Source organism: Pan paniscus, chromosome 20 (genome assembly GCF_029289425.2).
Source record: "Pan paniscus chromosome 20, NHGRI_mPanPan1-v2.0_pri, whole genome shotgun sequence".
Classification (NCBI taxonomy): Eukaryota; Metazoa; Chordata; class Mammalia; order Primates; family Hominidae; genus Pan; species Pan paniscus.
In genome coordinates this window covers 18,208,937-18,229,851 of record NC_073269.2, presented here as the reverse complement: position 1 = coordinate 18,229,851, position 20,915 = coordinate 18,208,937, and the positions used below count along the sequence as shown (strand labels likewise).

The 20,915-nt window shown below is 49.5% G+C and overlaps 1 protein-coding gene across 10 annotated transcripts in view; it reads left to right on the top strand.

Moving 5' to 3' along the window:
- CACNA1A (calcium voltage-gated channel subunit alpha1 A) overlaps window positions 1-20,915 on the top strand; it is a 418,969-nt gene that overhangs the window by 325,730 nt on the left and 72,324 nt on the right. For all 10 annotated transcript variants that reach the window (XM_034945842.3, XM_034945843.3, XM_055103184.2 and 7 more), the window contains exons 21-24: window positions 202-1,011; window positions 12,570-13,033; window positions 14,326-14,464; window positions 16,139-16,268. In XM_034945842.3, the coding sequence (XP_034801733.3) occupies window positions 202-1,011; window positions 12,570-13,033; window positions 14,326-14,464; window positions 16,139-16,268 (1,543 nt within the window). The remainder of the gene's footprint in view (window positions 1-201; window positions 1,012-12,569; window positions 13,034-14,325; window positions 14,465-16,138; window positions 16,269-20,915) is intronic.

Genomic DNA, 20,915 nt, shown 5'->3' with positions numbered 1-20,915 from the left:
AGCCAGGTGGGAGCCATGGAGGGTTCTTGAGCAGAGGAGGCTGGGACCTGACTCAGATGCTCACAGACTCCTAGCATTCAGTGGGGAGTAGAGGGTGGAGAGCAGGAGTGGGAGGCTGAGATGTGGGTTGGTTAGCCTGGGTCATCCATCCAAGCTACAGTGCCTAGCAATGCTCTAAGTCCTGTGACCACGCCACTGCAGGAAAGAGCAACAGAAGAATCAAAAGCCAGCCAAGTCCGTGTGGGAGCAGCGGACCAGTGAGATGCGAAAGCAGAACTTGCTGGCCAGCCGGGAGGCCCTGTATAACGAAATGGACCCGGACGAGCGCTGGAAGGCTGCCTACACGCGGCACCTGCGGCCAGACATGAAGACGCACTTGGACCGGCCGCTGGTGGTGGACCCGCAGGAGAACCGCAACAACAACACCAACAAGAGCCGGGCGGCCGAGCCCACCGTGGACCAGCGCCTCGGCCAGCAGCGCGCCGAGGACTTCCTCAGGAAACAGGCCCGCTACCACGATCGGGCCCGGGACCCCAGCGGCTCGGCGGGCCTGGACGCACGGAGGCCCTGGGCGGGAAGCCAGGAGGCCGAGCTGAGCCGGGAGGGACCCTACGGCCGCGAATCGGACCACCACGCCCGGGAGGGCAGCCTGGAGCAACCCGGGTTCTGGGAGGGCGAGGCCGAGCGAGGCAAGGCCGGGGACCCCCACCGGAGGCACGTGCACCGGCAGGGGGGCAGCAGGGAGAGCCGCAGCGGGTCCCCGCGCACGGGCGCGGACGGGGAGCACCGACGTCATCGCGCGCACCGCAGGCCCGGGGAGGAGGGTCCGGAGGACAAGGCGGAGCGGAGGGCGCGGCACCGCGAGGGCAGCCGGCCGGCCCGGGGCGGCGAGGGCGAGGGCGAGGGCCCCGACGGGGGCGAGCGCAGGAGGAGGCACCGGCATGGCGCTCCAGCCACGTACGAGGGGGACGCGCGGAGGGAGGACAAGGAGCGGAGGCATCGGAGGAGGAAGTAAGTGGAGGTGACCTCGAATCCGCAGAATGACGGTAACATTAATAATGACAACAGCCAAAGTAGCACGTGCTGTGTATTTGTTTATAAAAATATATTATAAAATGTTGTATTTGGCCAGGCGCAGTGGCTCACGCCTGTAATCCCAGCACTTTGGGAGGCCGAGGCGGGTGGATCACGAGGTCAGGAGTTCAAGACCAGCCTGGCCAACATGGTGAAACCCTGTCTCTACTAAAAATACAAAAATTAGCCGGGCACGGTGGCAGGCGCCTGTAGTCCCAGCTACTCAGGAGGCTGAGGCAGGAGAATCGCCTGAAAACGGGGGGCGGAGGTTGCAATGAGCTGAGATCACACCACCGCACTCCAGCCTGGGCGACAGAGTGAGACTCTGTCTCAAAAAAAAAAAAAAAAAGTGCTGTATTTGGCCAGGAGCAGTGGCTCATGCCTGTAATCCCAGCACTTTGAGAGGCCGAGGCGGGCGGATCACTTGAGGTCAGGAGTTGGAGAACAGGCTGGCCAACATAGTGAAACCCCATCTCTACTAAAAATACAAAAATTAGTGGTGGTGCCCACCTGTATTCCCACTACTCAGGAGGCTGAGGCGGGAGAATCACTTGAACCTGGGAGGTGGAGGTAGGTTGCAGTGAGCTGAGATCGTGCCATCACACTCCAGCCTGGGCAACAGAGCAAGACCCTGTCTCCAAAAAAAAAAAAAAAATGCTGTATGTTTTTGTTTTTTTGACACAGGGTCTCGCCTTCTTGCCCAGGCTGGAGTGCAGTGGCAGTCATAGCTCAGTGCAGCCTCTACCTCCCGGGCTCAAGCCATCCGCCTCAGCCTCACAAGTAGCTGGGACCACAGACATGTGCCACATGCCTGGCTAATTTTTGTAGAGACAGTGTTTTGTAGAGACAGGGTTTCACTGTGTTTCCCAGGCTGGTCTCAAACTCCTGAACTCAAGCATTCCGCCTGCCTTAGCCTCCCTAAAGTGCTGGGACTACAGGGTTGAGCCACCACACCCAGCCTAATTTTTTTACCTTTAGTAGAAATGAGGCCTGACTCTGTTGCCCAGGCTGGTCTCCAACTCCTGGCCTCAAGCAATCATCCCACCTCAGTCTCCCAAAGTGTTCGGATTAGAGGCTTCACAGATGGGGAAACTGAGAGATTGAGTGAGCTCCTCAAGGTCATTCCTCTAACCAGTGTCCTTGAACCCAGGCTCTCTGGCACCAGAGGCCTTGAGCATTTCAGGGAAACTATTAAGAGAAGCCCCACTGTCGTCCAGAATTATATAGTCTTCTGTGTTCTTGCTGTGTGACTTTTGGAAAGTGACTTTGTATCTCTGGGCCTCACACAATGGAAATAGTGGGATCTAATTGGGTCATTGCCAGGATTGAATGAGGTAATGTATGCAAAGGGCCTGGAAGAGCAGCTGACACATAATAAGTGCTCGGTAAATTTAGAGCATTTTTGGCCATTTTCAGCCAACTCTATTTACCTAATGCTATTCTTTGGAAGTTTGAAAAGCCACTCTGTTGGGAGGCCAAGGTGGGAGGATCACTTGATACCAGGAGTTGGAGACCAGTCTGGGCAATAGAGGCAGACCCCATCTCTATAAAATATAAAAAACTAAACAGATGTGGTGGCATGCACCTGCAGTCCCAACTACTTGGGAGGCTGAGGCAGGAGGGTCACTGGAGCCCAGGATGTCTAGGCTATGATGAGCTATGATTGCACCACTGCACTCCAGCCTGGGCGACAGAGCAAGGCTTTGTCTCAAAAAATAAAATAAAAAATAAAGAAAAAGAAAAGCCACTTCGGGCCCTAAGAATTAAAGGGAGAGCAGAGTTTCAAAGCCTTGGATGAAGCGGGATGTGGTGGCTCATGCCTGTAGTCCCAGCACTTTGGGAGGCCAAGGTGGGAGGATCCACTTGAGCCCTGGAGTTCAAGACCAGCCTGCACAACATAGTGAGACCTCACCTTTTAAAAATAAATAAAAATGTTAGAAAGCTTTTGAGGCATCTTCCAGGCCAGCAACTTATCCATTCAGAACCAGCATCCTCTTTTTCATAACGATATTTTGTAATACTTTCTAGCAGATGCTGTAGTGATTCTGCATATAGGGACTCAACAACTTACCCATTAAAATAGACATCGTAGACATTGTCCTATTACGAATTAACCTGCTCTTAGTCCTCTTTTATATTACCATCAGGGCATAATATTGATTTTTTTAATGATGGGTTTAAGTGATCCTGTTGTATGACATATGAACTAGGCCAGCACTTCTCAAAATCTAATGTGTATGTAAATCCCCGGGGATCTTGTTAAAACACAAATTGTAATTCCGTAGGGCTAAGGACTCAGTGGAGCCTGAGATTCTGCATTTGCAACGATCTCCCAGATGAGGCTGATACTACTGGTCCAGGGACCACATTTTGAGTAATGAGACTCTGGAGGACATAGTGAAGTAATTCTGATATGTACACCCATACACAAAATCACCATGAAGTGACAGGCACAAATGATGGCTAACTCTGGGTTGTGTGGACAATTCAAACCACATGAGGGGAGTTGCCAGCAGTGTCAAGATGTTCCACAATGTTGAACACCTCTTGGCAAAGTTCCATATACCAAAGAGTCTAGTCTTTCTTCCATTTATTTAATAGTTGCATTGCAGGAAAATGCAATGTATATTAAAAACATACAAAAAATATGTTGTGTTCTTATGTAAAAGAGTTAGGTTTAAACTAAAAGCACAGGATCAGGTGCAGTGGCTCCCACCTGTAATCCCAGTGCATTGGGAGGCTGAGGAAGGAGAATCGCTTGAGGCCAGGAGTTCGAGACCAACCTGGGCAACATAAGGAGACCTCTATCTCTACAAAAGAATTGTTTTTAATTAGCCAGGTGTGGCGGCAGGTGCCTGTAGTTCTAGCTACTTGGAAGGCTGAAGCAGGAGGATTGCTTGAGCCCAGGAGTTCAAGATTACAGTGAGCTATGATTATGCCATTGTATTCCAACCTGGGCAACAGAACAAGTCCTTGTCTCAAAAAAAAAGAAAGAAAGAAAGAAAGAAAGAAAGAAAAAACCCAAACAAACAAGCAAACTAAAAGCACAGGTAATTACAAGCAAGATTTTTCACCTCTTCGAGGGACATTAGAAAGTCATGAAGAGGAAAAGATAAGTCTTTCCCATATGGGACTGTCATGTACATGGTAGGGTATTTAGTATAACTGCCTACCATTCTCTAAGTGCCTGCAGTGCCCCTCAATCATTATGTTATTAGGTTTCCACGTAGTTCTACAACAGTTTTCTGAAAACCATTGTTCTAGGTCATTCTTTCGCTTCAATCTTCTCCTATGGGTTTATGCATTCATTCAGTTAGTATTTACTAAGTGCCTACTATATTCTAAGCTCATGCTGTGAGTTCAGTCACACAACTGCAAGTGAAGTGGTCTGAGACATTCTGAGAAATACGACCAAGAAACTGCTCCCAGGGTCTCAGGGCAGGTTTCCAGAGGAGCAATCTGAGAAGGGAGTAGAGTGTTTCAGTCTAACAACAGCATGTGCAAAGGCCCTGGGGTGGACCAGAAGGAGGCCAGTTTGCAGGACATGAATAGTGACGAGAAAGTGACAAAGAAATTGAAGGTGCATTGATGAGACTCTGGGGCTGTCAGTCACTCAGGGGAATGAGAGGTCAAAACAGGAGTTTAGGTGGAATAAAGTGTTTACCACAGCACTCTCTATATAGTAAAGACCAATGAAGAGCCAGGTACAGGCCAGTGTGATGGTTCACGCCTGTAATCCCAGCACTTTGGGAGGCAGAGGCAGGTGGATCACCTGAGGTCAGGGGTTCGGAACCAGCCTGGCCAACATGGCAAAACCCTGTCTCTACTAAAAATACAAAAAATTAGCCAGGCGTGGTGGTGGACGCCTGTAATCCCAGCTACTCGGGAGGCTGAGGCACAAGAATTGTCCTGCGAGGCAGAGGTTACAGTGAGCTGAGATCACACCACTGCACTCCAGCCTGGGCAACAGAACAAGACTCTGTCTCAAAAAAAAAAAAAAGGCCAGGTACAGTGGTATGCACCTGTAATCCCAGCTACTCAGGAGGCTGAGGCAAAGGATTGCTTGAGCCCAGGAGTTCGAGACCAGCCTGAGCATTTAGAGAATGGGAGGCCAGTATACTAAATACCCTACCATGTACAAGACAGTCTCATATGGAAAAGAATTATCCTTTCCTCTTCATGACTTTCTAGTGCTCCTCACACAGGTGAAAAATCTTGCCTATAATTATCTGTGCCTTTAGTTTGTTGGTTTATTTAGGGTTTTTTTTTTTTTTTGAGGCAGGGTCTTGCTCTGTTGCCCAGGTTGGATTGCAGTGGCATTGCTCATTTTAGAGATGAGTAAGACCTCATGTCTAAAAAAAAAAGAAAGACCAATGATTATTAATTACTCTTGCTATTATTACTAATATTACTGTTATTATCAGCCTTATTAACAGATCTACTATTATTGAAGGAGGCAGAGTGACAGGGACAGAATGTCTCTCCCTAACAATATGCCAGGAAGAGTTTTTGAAAGACAACAGTAAACATTGGAAACTACAAGAGCAGCAAAGCCTGATTGTGAAAGGCAAGGACTTTGGGGCAGGCAGTCACATTCCTGCCCTATCACTTCCAGGCTGTGTGACTTTCAGAATTTCACTCCTCCTCTCTGGGCCTCCATTTCCTCATCTATAAAATGGAGATAAGAATAGTAGCTACCTCCTTCTCAGGGTATAAGATTTAACTGAGCCGGGCGCAGTGGCTCATGCCTGTAATCCCAGCACTTTGGGAGGCCGAGGTGGGCGGATCACAAGGTCAGGAGTTCGAGACCATCCTGGCTAATATGGTGAAACCCCATCTCTACTAAAAATACCAAAAAAAAAAAAATTAGCTGGGCGTAGGTGGTGCACGCCTGTAGTCCCAGCTACTCGGGAGGCTGAGGCAGGAGAATGGTGTAAAACCCGGGAGGCGGAGCTTGCAGTGAGCCGAGATCGCGCCACTGCACTCCAGCCTGGGAGACACAGCGAGACTCCATCTCAAAAAAAAAAAAAAAAAAAAAAAAAAAAAAAAAAAGATTTAACTGAGTTAGTATGTGTAAAATGCTTTGAGTGGTTCCTGGCTTATACCAAGAGCTCAATAAATGTTAGCAATTGTTTGTGGCGTTTTGGGGTCTCACTATGTTGCCCAGGCTGGTGTCAAACTCCTGGCCTCAAGAAATTCTCCCACTTTGGCCTCCCAAAGTGCTGGATTTACAGACATGAGACACCATGCCTGGCCATGTTAGCTATTATTAATACGAATATTATTAAGTACTCAATGAATGCTATTTTTAGCAGTAATAGTAAGCACTCAGGAAGTGTCAGCTAATACTGTTAGTAATACTCTCATCAATAAACATAAAAAGCAATAAGGACCCAGCTTGCCCAAATGGTTGCCCACAGCTTGCCCACAGATGGTTCCTGCTCCCTCTCTTCTTCAGAGGAAGAAAATATCTCCCCACTTTCACCCCCATAGCCTCAGCTGGCCAGACCCCCATTCTGAACCAGGAGAGTACTGCTAATTCCATTATTAATAGACACATCAAACAACCTGGCCGGGAGAGACATTATTCATTTGGCTGATAAAGAGGTTCTAAGGCTCTTTGGAAATAAAAGTTCATGAAGATTCATGCACTTTAAGAGAAAAAAAATCCAAGATCAGTCATTCATCTGCTTTAAAAAAAGTGGCAAAGATAAAACTTTATTTGAGAATATAAAATAATAAAAAGACATTTTCGTTCTCTGTTGTGACAAAGCCAGTGGCCTTTGGAGGTCTGCCTTGTGCATTTTTCCTCTTCTTCAGTCATTCCTTGAGGCTTTTTGCAAACGTACCCTGTGTTTTTCATTCTCCAGCGTATTGATAATTTTTTTTTTTTTGAGACATGGTCTCGCTTTGTCATCCAGGCCCCGGAGTACAGTGGTACAATCATGGCTCACTGCAGCCTCGACTTCCTGAGCTCAGGTGATTCTCCCACCTCAGCCTCCCGAGTAGCTGGGACTACAGGTGTGCACGACCATGCCTAGCTAATCTTTTGTATTTTTTGTAGACACAGGGTTTTGCCACGTTGCCAAGGCTGGTCTCCAACTCCTGGGTTCAAGCGATCCTCCCACCTCAGCCTCCCAAAGTGCTGGGATTACAGGAGTGAGCTACCTTGCCAGGCCGATCATATTTTTTTCCTTTTTATTCACTTTGTCTTCTCCTCATTCCTACCTTCATCTGTCTTTCAGTGGCTCACTCCAGTGAAAAGTGGACTGACGCACATTCTATTTCATATAATTCAATGGCTGCTGGCCCCAGATCCCCCATACCAGGTGGCCGAGCCCAGTGGCCCTGCAGGGTGGACAAAATGAGGGTGGAACTTTCCCAGACTGTCAGTAAAAATCTATGGAGGACAGAGCTTCTGCCTCTCCCTTGCAACCAGGCAGTGCCTCCTCCCAGGCCTATCTGCTTGCAAAGGGAACTTTTGCCAAGACCTGCTCCACTCTAGAATTCTTATCTCTGCTGTTCGCATCCTAATTCCACCTGCATCTGTCACCATGACAACCTGCTCCCCAAAAGGAACAGGAAGAGAGATGCTGGACTCTTGAGCTCCACAGTTTATCCTGCATGGGGGCAGGGAATGGTTAATTACTTAGCACTCTAATTCTTACGGTACCCCCAATGGGCCCAAGTTGGTTTTTTTTAAAAAAACAGTCTTGCTGTGTTACCCAGGCTGGAGTGCAGTGGCACAATCATAGCTCACTGTAGCCTCAAACTCCTGGACTCAAATGATCTTCCCACCTCAGCCTCCCAAGTAACTGGAACAACAGTCTCGTGCAACTACGCCCAGCTAATTTTTTTTTTTTTTTTTTTTTTTTTTTAGAGATGGGGTCTCACTATGTTCCCCAGACTGATCTCAAACTCCTGGGCTCAAGCGATCTTCCTTCCTCAGCCTCCCAAAGTGCTAGGATTACAGGCGTAAGCCACTGTACCAAGCTGCCCCATTAAAGCTTCGAACACCAGAGAGCCCAGCTCAGCTGTTTTCCAGCTGGGTAACTTTGCCTCTCTGAACCTCAGTCTCCTCCTCTGTGAAATGGGGCTGATCACTATACCCATCTGAGATGGTGGTAGTTGCAGGGATTAAATGAGTTAATATGTGAGGTCCTTAGGCAGGGGGTGGGGACACAAGGAGATAAGCAATAAACAGGAACTGCTGTTATTATCACCCCCACATAATCTGATCTCAGGGTCTGAGTGTGCCCCAGGCAAGGTGTCCACAGCCCTCTGCAGAAGGATGCCCAAGTGATCAGCTGGCACAAGAACGCCATGCACAGCAGGTGTTATGCAACTGGCCACCTATTCCAGGCAGAGGATGCCAGATCCCCAGGGAGAAGGGGGTAGGGGTGCAGCTTCAAAGTTTTCTGCCCCTTTTGAGTTCTCCTTGGAGACACTTTGAAAATGAAACCTCCCGGAAATTGATATTAGGCCTCTGCAGGCTGAGCTTGTTAAAATTTCCCAACAAACAGAGCCAACAGAAGCTCTACAAGGAAGCAAAAACAAGACAAAACACATTGGCAGACCCTTTTCCATCTGCTCTTGGTAGATGGTATTCCTCTATGAAAATGCCGCCACGAGTTTCTCCATGGCTTCTTGAGCTGGCGGCCAAAGGATTTAGGTTCTCTTTGAAATTATAACTTAACTGGGCCTGCTTTATGGCAGGGATATCGCTCTCTGAAATGTGTATATATATGTGTGTATATATATATACACATATATACACATATACATACACAGGGCCAGGCGTGGTGGCTCACACCTGTAATCCCAGCACTTTGGGCGGCCAAGGCAGGTGGATCTCTTGAGCCCCAGGAGTTCAATACCAGCCTGAACAACATAGTGAGACCCTGTCTCTACAAAAATTAATAAAAATAACCAGGCATGGCAGTGTGTACCTGCAATCCCAGCTACCCAGGGTGGGAGGATCGCTTGAGCCCAGGAGTTAAAGCTTGCAGTGAGCTATGGTCATACCACTGCACTTCAGCCTGGGCAACAGAGCAAGACCCTGTCTCTTAAAAATATATTATTATTATTATACACACACAGACACACACACACATTACAGATGATGAGAAAATACTCTCAGCCAGGTTTTCATGATACACAACTTCTCAAAAAGCATCACAAGCAGGTTAGAATTAGGGATTTCTTTGTGGACTGTCCAAGATGTTGAGGAAATATTGGTTTAGAATTTACCTCATTTAGGCCAGAAATGGTGGCTCACGCCTGTAATCCTAACACTTTGGGAGGCCAAGGCCAATGGATCTCTTGAAGCCAGGAGTTTTAGCCTGGCCAACATGGCAAAATCCTGTCTCTACTAAAACTACAGAAAAAAAAAAAAATTAGCCGGGTGTGGTGGCACAGGCCTGTAGTCCCAGCTACTCTGGAGGCTGAGGCAGGAGAATCACTTGAACCTGGGAGGCAGAGGTTGCAGTGAGCCGAGATCGTGCATTACACTTCAGCCTGGGTGACAGAGCAAGACTCCATCTCAAAAAATAAGATAGATAAGATAAGATAAATATATATAATATATATGTTATATATATAATATAGAAACTACAGAACAAGTGATCTTTGTATGTTTCCAAAATATAACAGCGGGACAGGCATAGGATAGACGTTCCCATTGCAAAAGGGAGAAATTGGAAGGGATAAAGAGGTCACCAGTCCTAAGCAAGCGCTAAATCCAGCAAGACAAATCCCATTAGGTTTCAAGGCCTGAGAATAATCCTCGGTGACTCTCAGCTCATTAACATACTTAGTTCTCAGCGCCAGACTCAATGAGGTTACGGCCCGCATGTTATGGGTCAGGAACTGAGGCTAAGTAACTCACTGGAGATTATGTGGTAAAGAAGGTCCAGGATCATTGCTTCAGTCTCCAGGATATGGGGAAGGTTCTACTCCTGTTATCCCAAATTTTAAAATGTGGGAACTAAGGCTCAGAGAGGTTAAGCAAATCACACAGGGTTGCACAACTGGTGATGTTGCTGAGATTTCCCTGTGTGTAGTGGCTCATGCCTATAATCCCAGCATTTTGGGAGGCTGAGGCAAGAGGGTCGCTTGATCCCAGGAGTTTGAGACCAGCCTAGGCAATATAGTGAGACCTCATCTCTACAAAAAGAAAAATTAAAAAGTTAGCCAGGCGTGGTGGCAGGCACCTGTAGTCCCAGCTACTGGGAAGGCTGAGGTGGGAGGATTGCCTGAGCCTGGGAGGTGGCGATTACAGTGAGCTGAGATCGCGCCACTGCACTACAACCTGGGCGACAGAGTGAGACCCTGTCTCAAAAAAAAAAAAAAAAAGACATTGCCGAGATTCAAACCCAGGTCAGCCTGTCTTCTGAAATGTCCCTCTATGACCCACTCACGAAACTGAGAAGGCAGAAAGTTGCTTGGACCTGTCTATTTCCCCTGTGCAGTCTCAGAGAAACAGTGGAACTGCCTCGGTTTCTCCTTCCGGGAAGTATTCATAGAAGCATCCCACTTACCTACTTTGGTCTGAAAATAAATTAGCTTGTCTCTCTTCCGCTTACTAAAAACACCGTGGGTTTTTGCAAGTTAAAATGCAAAAATAAAATGAGGAGAATGGTGCTGGTAGTTTAGCCAGTGGGAAGCCCTCTGGGGAAAGCCAGCCTTTCATTTATTACTTATTTATTCTTTCTAGATAGATTTATGGGAAACCAGGGCTGTGTTGTCCAGGGGTCTGTAGTCCAGAAGGCGTCAGATGGGCTACTAAGTGAGTCTGTGTCCACCTGTAGATGGCAAGAGGCAGGGCCCAGGTGTCCATGGCTTGGAGAGGCAGGGGTCGATGGGAGGTTTGAGGCTGTGGGATCTCTCCTGGGGCCTCAGTATCCTCATCTGGATAATGGGGACATTCTGGCCAGGCACGGCGGCTCTATATATCCAGCACTTAGGGAGGCCTATAATCCCAGCACTTTGGAAGGCTGAGGTGGGTGGATCACTGTAGGCCACGAGTTCAAGCAGCCTGGGCAACATGGCGAAGCCCTGTCTCTACTGAAAATAGAAAAACTAGCTGGGTATTGTGGTGCACGCTGGTAATCCCAGCTATTCGGGAGGCTGAGGCACGAGGATCACTTGAATCCAGGAGGCAGAGGTTGCAGTGAGCCAAGATCCCGCCACTGCACTCCAGCCTGGGCAACAGAGTGAGGCTCTGTCTCAGTTAAAAAAAAAAAAAAAAGAAAGAAAGAAAGAAAAAGAAAATGCGGGTATTCATTTATCATTTGACAGTAAGTTACCCAACACTGACTGTGTGAGAGGCCCTGTACTAGGCAGTGAAAACTCAGCTAAGAATAAGAAAGTTAAAAACAAGCTGGGCATTGTGGTTTATGCCTGGAGGCCGAGGAGGAAGAATCACTTGAGGCCAGGAGTTTGAGACCAGCCTGGGCAACATAGTGAGACACCAGTCTCTACAAAAAATTTTAAAATTAGCCAGATATGGTGGCGTAAGCCTGTAGCCTCAGCTACCTGGAGGCTGAGATGGGAGGATCACTGGAGCCCAGAAGTTCAAGGCTGCAGTAAGCTATGATCCTGCCACTGCTCTCCAGCCTGGGCAACAGAGTAAGACCCTGTCTGGAAAAAAAAAAAAAAAGGCCAGGTGCAGTGGCTCACACCTGTAATCTCAGCACTTCGGGAGGCTGAGGTGGGCGGATCACTTGAGGTCAGGAATTCGAGACCAGCCTGGCCAAAATGGTGAAACCCCATCTCTACTGAAATACAAAAAATTAGCCGGTCGTAGTGGTAGGCACCTGTAATCCCAGCTACTCAGGAGGCTGAGGCAAGAGAATCGCTTGAACCTGGGAGCCAGAGGTTGCAGTGAGCCGAGATCACGCCACTGTACGACAGAGCGAGAAAAAAGAAAGAAAGAAGGAAAAGAAATAAGATGATGGGGAGTTGTGGAAACCTGTCCATGGGCACGTGAAGGTCTTGACCTCTGACCAAGAATTGAACAGGCCCCTCTCAATTCCAGGCGCTGCAGGGATCTGGGACACGACTTCTCCATGACCAAACTGTACCCTTTCCTTTTCTTTTTTGTTTTTTTGGTGACAGGGTCTCACTCTGTCACCCAGACTGGAGTGCAGTGGGGCGATCACGGCTCACTGCAGCCTCAACCTCCCAGGCTCAAGCAATCCTCCCACTTCGGCCTCCCAAGTAGCTAGAACTACAGGCACACAGCGCCACGCCCGTCAATTTACACATTTTTTGTAGAAATAGGGTCTCACTATGTTGCCCAAGCTGGTCTTGAACTCCTGGCCTTAAGCAATCCTCCTGCCTCCGCTTCCCAAAGTGCTGGGATTACAGGCGTGAGCCACTGCGCCCAGCCCAAATTGTACTCTTGAAAGATGGAATCTTAGCTAGGATCCTGAACTGTTGCCTTTTATCCTAAATCAGTTGTTGGTTCTTTTTCATTCACTTGCCTTCCTCAGAGAGAACCAGGGCTCCGGGGTCCCTGTGTCGGGTCCCAACCTGTCAACCACCCGGCCAATCCAGCAGGACCTGGGCCGCCAAGACCCACCCCTGGCAGAGGATATTGACAACATGAAGAACAACAAGCTGGCCACCGCGGAGTCGGCCGCTCCCCACGGCAGCCTTGGCCACGCCGGCCTGCCCCAGAGCCCAGCCAAGATGGGAAACAGCACCGACCCCGGCCCCACGCCGGCCATCCCTGCCATGGCCACCAACCCCCAGAACGCCGCCAGCCGCCGGACGCCCAACAACCCGGGGAACCCATCCAATCCCGGCCCCCCCAAGACCCCCGAGAATAGCCTTATCGTCACCAACCCCAGCGGCACCCAGACCAATTCAGCGAAGACTGCCAGGAAACCCGACCACACCACAGTGGACATCCCCCCAGCCTGCCCACCCCCCCTCAACCACACCGTCGTACAAGGTGAGACCCTCTGCTCTCACATCACTGGGCAGGGGACCTGGCGTCCCTGGAGCCAGAGGCTCTGCTGAGTGACCCTGGACTGTGACCCCATCTCTCTGGCCTCAGTCTCCTGCCCTGGAAAATGGGCACAGGCGTAGTTTCCTACCCCACAGGGCTGTGGAGCGTTCAGTGAGATAATTTGTGCACAGTGCCTCGCACGGGGTTGTGTTCAGTCGGGTTAGCAATATCTTCTACGTCCTTCCTTCCCAAGGGGAGCCAGGAAGCCACCCCATTTGAGGAGCAATAGGGTCCTCTGATGGAAGCTTGAGGGGGTCAGATGATTGATTCTCTCGGCCCAGCACTGTCCAAAAGAAATGTAACACAGGCCACATGCAAATGTCAGTTTAAACTCTCTAGTTGCCACATTAAAAATGGGGCCAGATGTACTGGCTCATGCCTGTAATCCCAGCACTTCAGGAGGCTAAGGTAGAGTGAGCCAAGATGGCACCTCTGCACTGCAGCCTGGGTGACAAAGCGAGACTGTCTCAAAAAAAAAAAAAAAAAAAAAGGTGAACTGCTGAGTGGATTATGTCTTAAGTTCATCTAGTGTCAGTTCTATGTGAGAGATTTTCATGAGTTTGCTGGATAAAGGCTTTCCATGGCCCTGAGACCTAAGATCCTAAGGTCTTGTCACTGTGCCCATTTTATAGATGTAGGGACTGAGGCTCAGAGAGGCTCAGCCTGCCCGTGGGCACATAAGCAGGCTGGGCTGCAGAATGGAAGCTCCAGAGGCTGATGGCTCCTCCCCCTGAGTCAAGAGAGGGGTGCTAATGGGGGCATGCCATGCAGTTTATGGGAGGTCTCAGTATTTCTATCTGTTCAGTGGGTCTCTTGGCACTCTCCCTACCTGCCTGCAAGTGAGGGTGTGAAGGTCCAACAAGGATAGGGGCAGGTCTGTGTTAATATCCCGTGAGGGCCCCACCGCACTCAAGGCTATAGAGTGGTTGAGAGCAGGCTCTCGGGGGCCAGGCCGCCTGGGTTCCAAATGCCAGCTCTGCCACTTCCTGCTGTGTGACCTTAGACAAGTCACTTTACTTCTCTGTGCCTCAATTTCCTCATCTGTAAACAAGGGATCAGAATATATCAACCTCAGGGCCATACAAGGGTTCAGTGATGTCATAAGATGCCTGGTATATACAGCAGGCACTTTAGAAATGTCAGCCGCTTCTTGCCTGCCCTGGGAGTACACAGGAGTTCCCAGAGACTTGTGGGAAATTGTGGAGGGAGCCCTGTGTTGGTTCTTGTCCCAACAGTGAACAAAAACGCCAACCCAGACCCACTGCCAAAAAAAGAGGAAGAGAAGAAGGAGGAGGAGGAAGACGACCGTGGGGAAGACGGCCCTAAGCCAATGCCTCCCTATAGCTCCATGTTCATCCTGTCCACGACCAACCCGTGAGTATGGCCCCCAGCAAGGGCAGGGGGGCCTGGGGCTCCCACCAGGGTGGCGGAAGTCAGGCCAGATAGAGGGCAATGAGTGAGTGTTGACCACCATGAGTCCAGGGATACCTTTGAACAAGTTGAAAATGGATGCTCCTTCCGTAAGTCAAGTAAGATGATTTGTCACAATATACTTTGTTGGAAGAGACCCCTGTCCTGCCATCCACTAGAAAATCATTGTTATTTATGACAAGAAATAAACAAATTTGTCATAAATAAACAAATAAATTTGTCCTAAACAACAAATAAATAAATTTGTCATAAATAAACAAATCTTCACTGTGATGTAAGAGGCACCCCCTTAGAAATGGCTGCCTTGTGCAGTACACAGCCTGAACAACTGCACATGGCAGCCCTGGGACCTGAACTCTGTTTCTAACCTAGACTCTGTAAGGGTTTAGATTCTGGGCGGATAGTGTCTGAGTTCCATGGCCTTCTGTCTTGGGCATCTTTGAAATGGATAGATTATTTAGGGGAGAAATTTATCCCGTGAATGTCGTAGTGGCTCGGAGGTTGTTTTAGAATTGAATGTCTCCCAGGGATATTTCTTGAAAGCCTGACCGCTCAAAATGCTTCTTGACAATGAAGGATCATGTCAGATAAGATGGGGGAGAAGCTGCTTTCTATAATCTGCCTCTTGGCAACTCACCCTGGGTAGTAATAAATAAAAGTACCTTTAAAGTACTTTTTTATTTAGTTGACTTATCGATTTTACTAAGGAAGCACTTATGTGGTATTTACTCAGTGCCAGGCACTGTTCTGAGTGCCTTAAAATTTTTTTTAATTTCTCTGAGGTTGTTACTATGCTTAGCTCCATTTGACAGATGAAAAAACTGAGGTCCAGAGACGTGAATTCACCTGCCCAAGGTCACACAGCAAGCCAGTGGGAGAGCTGGAGTTTGAGCCCAGACACTGGCTCTAGCCTACTTGTTCTTAACCACTCAGCTCTGCTGCCATTCACACAACCTTATGAACTATTTATTATTGGCTCCACTTATTAAGAGGTTAACTGGCACATCCCATTGGCACATTCAAGGCTCTGATAAGGCCTGCAATTCATAATTTCAATAACTAACTTTTTGGAGCCCCTATCATGAGCCAGGCATAAATTAACTCTTGGGTCTCATGATTTTGTGAAGTAAGCACTAGTATTACGGCTATTTTACAGATGAGGGCACCAAGGCACAGAGGGGACAAGTAACTTGCCCAAGGTCACACAGCTAATTTTTAAAAAGAAAGAAAGAAATCTACTTAACCCATAGATTCACAATATTGTTTGGCCCTGGGACATTTAATATCGAAAAGCCTTTTTATCTCCTACAGAATTAAGGACCGTATTTCTTCAACCTAGCTTGGGGATCAAGATACTTCAAGAGGGTCGTTTGGGAGTGATAGGAACTTTGCTAAACAGGGCATGTGAATGTCTTCTCTCACCAAGGTCCCCTCTGCCTTCTTGGGGTTCCAGGACCCACAGAGGGCCCCCACCTGGAGGAGTTTAATAGTTTGTTGTGTAGGAGGCCTTGGGGGTTGGAGATCTCAGTAGTGGTAGGTAACATGAGATTATGGAAGAAAAGGGTTTGTGAGCCTGTGGTCTGAGTGGACCTCTGCACGCCCATCTGTCTCCAACAGCCTTCGCCGCCTGTGCCATTACATCCTGAACCTGCGCTACTTTGAGATGTGCATCCTCATGGTCATTGCCATGAGCAGCATCGCCCTGGCCGCCGAGGACCCTGTGCAGCCCAACGCACCTCGGAACAACGTGAGTCCCACAGAGCACACCCCTTCCTAGCCTGGCTGCTCTGCCTCAGGCCACTTTCTCCTGCATCCAAAATGCTCATAGGTAGGGTGGGATGTTGGGGTCACCCCTAGGCATAGCCCTTATGGCTGCTGGTTGAGAGGGGAAGCTCTGATTCCTTGGGGATGCTCTTGGGAGCAAGACATTCCTTGAGGCAGTTTCTCTGTGAGCCTGGTGGGGTGGAGGTGGCCCAGAGTGACTGGGGCTGAAAATTGCTGGATTCTCTAATGGAGGCGTGAGACTAGCAGGATATGGATGTTGCACATTCTCTACATGGAATAGGGGGGTTACTGGGGCAGGGGCGGTGCTCAGAGGTGGTCCCCTCCGCAGTAGACATTTCCCTTTGTACACGAAGCTTTGAAAGAAACAACTATTTGGCTCAGAAACACAGCCTAAGCTTTTGGTTTTTATGAAAGCAAGCCCCTTTGCGGATGGTGGGTCTCTTGACAACCCCTGTTAATTGAGCACTTGCTGTGTCCCAGGAAGAAACTCAGCATGCAGTATCTCGTTTAATCCTCACAATGCGCCCCCCCAACCCCCCGCCCAGGCATCCCCATTTGACAGATGGGAAAACTGAGGCTCAGGGGAATGAGAGAGTGCTAAGTGGCCTGTCCAGGGTCACACAGCAGAATTCCAACTCTGCATCCCCCAAAGCTCTCACTGCTTCCCCCAACTGTCTGCATTTACTAATCACCCACTGTATGCTACGGATGGGTGTGCATAGCCCCTTTGAGTCCTGACAAGCAGGAATGAGTGCATGCTTGTGGTTGAGATGGGGAAACCGAGGCACCAACAGGCAAGGGCGTGCCTCAGTCATGGGCTGCGGGCAGAGGCTTGACCCCAGGGCCTGGTAGAGGGTGGACTGGTGGCTCCTGTTTCCCTCCCCAGCTCCCTCCCCCAACCCTTCCCTCCCAACCCAGAGCCAAAAAAGTGTGTTTTCTGCTGGTCCAAGGCTCTGCTGCCCTGGCTAAGTAGGTTAGGACCCAGGCAAAGCTGGCGAGCCCCATCCCTCAAGCCTGCCCACAGCTTACCATGCACTTTCCCTTCCTTCCCAGGCCTGGCAGGCCCCCCTGGGGACCTGATGGGGGAGATGGAAGGAAATAATTAGAACGCAGCTCCTGGAGGAAGCTAGAGCCAGTGCCCAGCCTCCTCACAGTCCGCTTAGTTGCTTCCCGCAGCCTGGTTTCCCCCAGAGGCCTCCAGGAGCCAGGCGTGGGGAGGAGGTGTCCCTGGAGGGGTCCACAAACCCCCTGCTGACGCGAGGATGCTGAAGAAGGCGTTGCCTTCGGCAGGGAGGGCACAGGCATGGGTGATCCAGGGGGCACGGCAGCTCCCAGGGCTGAAGGGAATCTAGGCAGTGCTCAGACCAGGCCCCAGGGACTGTTTGCAAAGAGCGTTCAGCTCCCCGGCCCCCTCCCTCGTCCATCTCGCAGTCGAAACTTCTCTACAAGAACACTGTGGCCCCATAACGTTCACACCACGTAACCACCATCCAGGGCAAGAAATAGAACAAAAACGCCCCACGCGGCATGTGCCTCCTCGATCCCCCACCCCCACCGCCTTCTTTCCCTCTAGAGCTGCTGGGGACACTGTCTGCAGACATTTTTGGTTGTCACGACAGGAGGGGGGAGGTGCTCCTGGCATCTGGTGGGTGGAGGCCAGGGATGCTGCTCAGCACCCGCCGATGCACAGGACGGCCCCCACTCTAGAGAATGATCCAGACCCAAATGTCCACAGAGCCCAGCTTGAGAAACCCTGCCTTACCGGTAACCACGACCCCAGCTTCTGGAATGAGCGTTTTTGGCTTCTCTCTTTTTCCCACCTGCACAGGCTGTTTTGTTTTTGTTTTTTTTTAAGAGACAATGTCTCTCTCTGTCGCCCAGGTTGGGGTGCAATAACGTGATCATGGCTCACTGCAGCCTCAACGTCCCGGGCTCAAGTGATCCTCCCACCTCAGCCCCCCAGGTAGCTAGGACCACAGGCATGCACCACCACACCCAGCTAATTTTTAAATTCTTGTAGAAACGGGCCTCGCTATGTTGCCAGGCTGGTCTCGAACTCTTGACCTCAAGCAATCCTCCCTCCTCAGATTCCCAGAGCTCTGGAATTACAGGCATGAGCCACCACACTGGCCAATTCTTAAAAACTGAATTTATGTTTGCTCTTCTGTAACATTCAATAAATGAGACACTTCTATGCTTCGCATTAAATGAGTACATGTTGCTGTTGCAGGATTGATGGGCATTCTTTTTTTTTTTTTTTTTTTTGAGATGGAGTCTTGCTCTGTCACCCAGGCTGGAGTGCAGTGGTGCAATCTTGGCTCACTGCAACCTCGCCTCCCGGGTTTAAGCGATTCTCCTGCCTCAGCCTCCAGAGCAGCTGGGACTACAGGCAGGTGCCACCACACCCGGCTAATTTTTGTATTTTTAGTAGAGACGGGGTTTCACCATGTTGGCCAGGCTGGTCTCAAACTCCTGACCTCAAGTGATCCGCCCGCCTTGGCCTCCCAAAGTGCTGGGATTACAGGCGTGAGCCACCACGCCCGGTCAATGGGCGTTCTTTATGATGCTGTTTTGAGATTTACTGTGTGGCGTGGGATGTGTTATCCATCCCCTGTTGACAGATGTTTGGGTTGTTTCTAAGTGTGAATACTGTCCCCATGCCACACCCCTCAACATGTTTCCTGAGTCACCTGGACAGTAATTTCTCCAGGAGGCCAGATGCAGTGGCTCACGCCTATAATCCCAGCACTTCGAGAGGCCAAGGTGGGAGCAATGCTTGAGGCCAGGAGTTCAAGGCCAGCTTGGGCAACATAGTGAGACCCCCACCTCTACCAAAAAAAAGAAAAAAAAAATTTTTTTTAATTAACCGAGCGTGGTGGTGCGCACCTGTGGTCCCAGCCACTTGGGAGGCTGAGGTGGGAGGATCACTTGGGTCTGGAAGGTCAAGGCTGTAGTGATCCATGTTCATACCACTGCACTCCAACCTGGGTGACAGAGCGAGACCCTGTCTCAATAAATAAGAATTCCTCCAGGGTATAAACCAAAAGCGAAGTTTCTAGAGCATATAATTTGCAAGTGGTTGGCCTCAGTAAATGCAGCTTGAATGTTTACTGGACAATAAACACAGTGACCCTTTGGGAGGCCAAGGCGGGTGGATCACCTGAGGTCAGGAGTTTGAGACCAGCCTGGCCAACATGGTGAAACCCCGTCTCTACCAAAAATACAAAAATTATCTGGGCGTGGTAACACACAGCTGTAATCCCAGCTACTCGGGAGGCTGAAGCACAAGAATCGCTTGAACCCAGGAGGTGGAGGTTGCAGTGAGCCAAGATGGCGTCACTGCACTCTAGCCTTGGTGACAGAGCGAGATCCTGTCTCAAAAATATATATAAATAAATAAAAATAAACACAGTGGGCCGGGCACAGTGGGCCGGGCTCACACCTGTAATCCCAGCACTTTGGGAGGCCAAGGTGGGTAGATCACGTGAGGTCAGGAGTTCGAGACCAGACTGGCCAATATGGTAAAACCTGGTCTCTACTAAAAATACAAAAATTAGCCGGGCGTGGTGGCATGCGCCTGTAATCCCAGATACTTGGAGGCTGAGGCAGAAGAATCGCTTGAACCCGGGAGGCAGAGGTTCCAGTGAGCCAAGATTGTGCCACTGCACTCCAGCCTGGGTGACAGAGCGAGACACCATCTCAAAAAAAAATTTTAAAATAAATGAACGCAGTGGCCCTTGCACCAGTAGCTCATGGGAACTCCTGTTCTTCCACATCCTTGTCAACACTTGGTACTGTCGACTTTCATTTGGCCGATCTGCTGGGTGTGGAGTGAGATTTTATTGGGGTTGTGCTTGGCATTTCCCTGTAATGAATGAGATCAAGCACTTTTTTGGATTAGACTGAGCCACAGGAAATAACATTTGCAAATAGATGAAAAAGATCTAAGTATTAGGAATACTTGAACCTAATTTATTGGTCTTTTGATTTCCTCTTGCACACCTTATTAAGAGCTCCAGAATTAGATTCACCTGACCCCCATGGCCTGCCCTTTCCCAGCTCCCTCTCTTCCTTCTTTCCTTCCATTCATTCCTTTAGTAAGTATTTGATAAGCAACTACTATGTGCCAGGTACTGAGCGAGCCAGGGAGGATTGACAGGGTATGAGATGGTCCCTGCACTCCCAGAGCCCACAGACCACCAGGCCTTTGACCAGGCTGTGCCCACTGCCTCGTGCACCTGAAATACTCTCCCACCACCATGCCCTCTGCCCACCCAGGTCTTTCAAGCCAATCCCCTTGCACCAGCCCCTCCCTCCAGGAAGTCACCTCACCCTGACCCCAGGCACTCTGGTCTCTGATTCCTCTTCAAGCACCACATATAACAGGAATATAAGTTATAACCACACAGATCACAGAGCCCAGCTCCTCCAGGACCCAGTACAGCCCCAACTGTTTATGCATTCATTCAACAAACATTTCTTGAGCACCTACTGTATTCCTGACCCTGTATTATAAGCTGGAGACGCCATGGTGACAGACAGACATCCCTGTCCTTGTGGGGCTGACATTTGGGTGGGGGAGATGGACAATGAGATTATCAGTAACTAC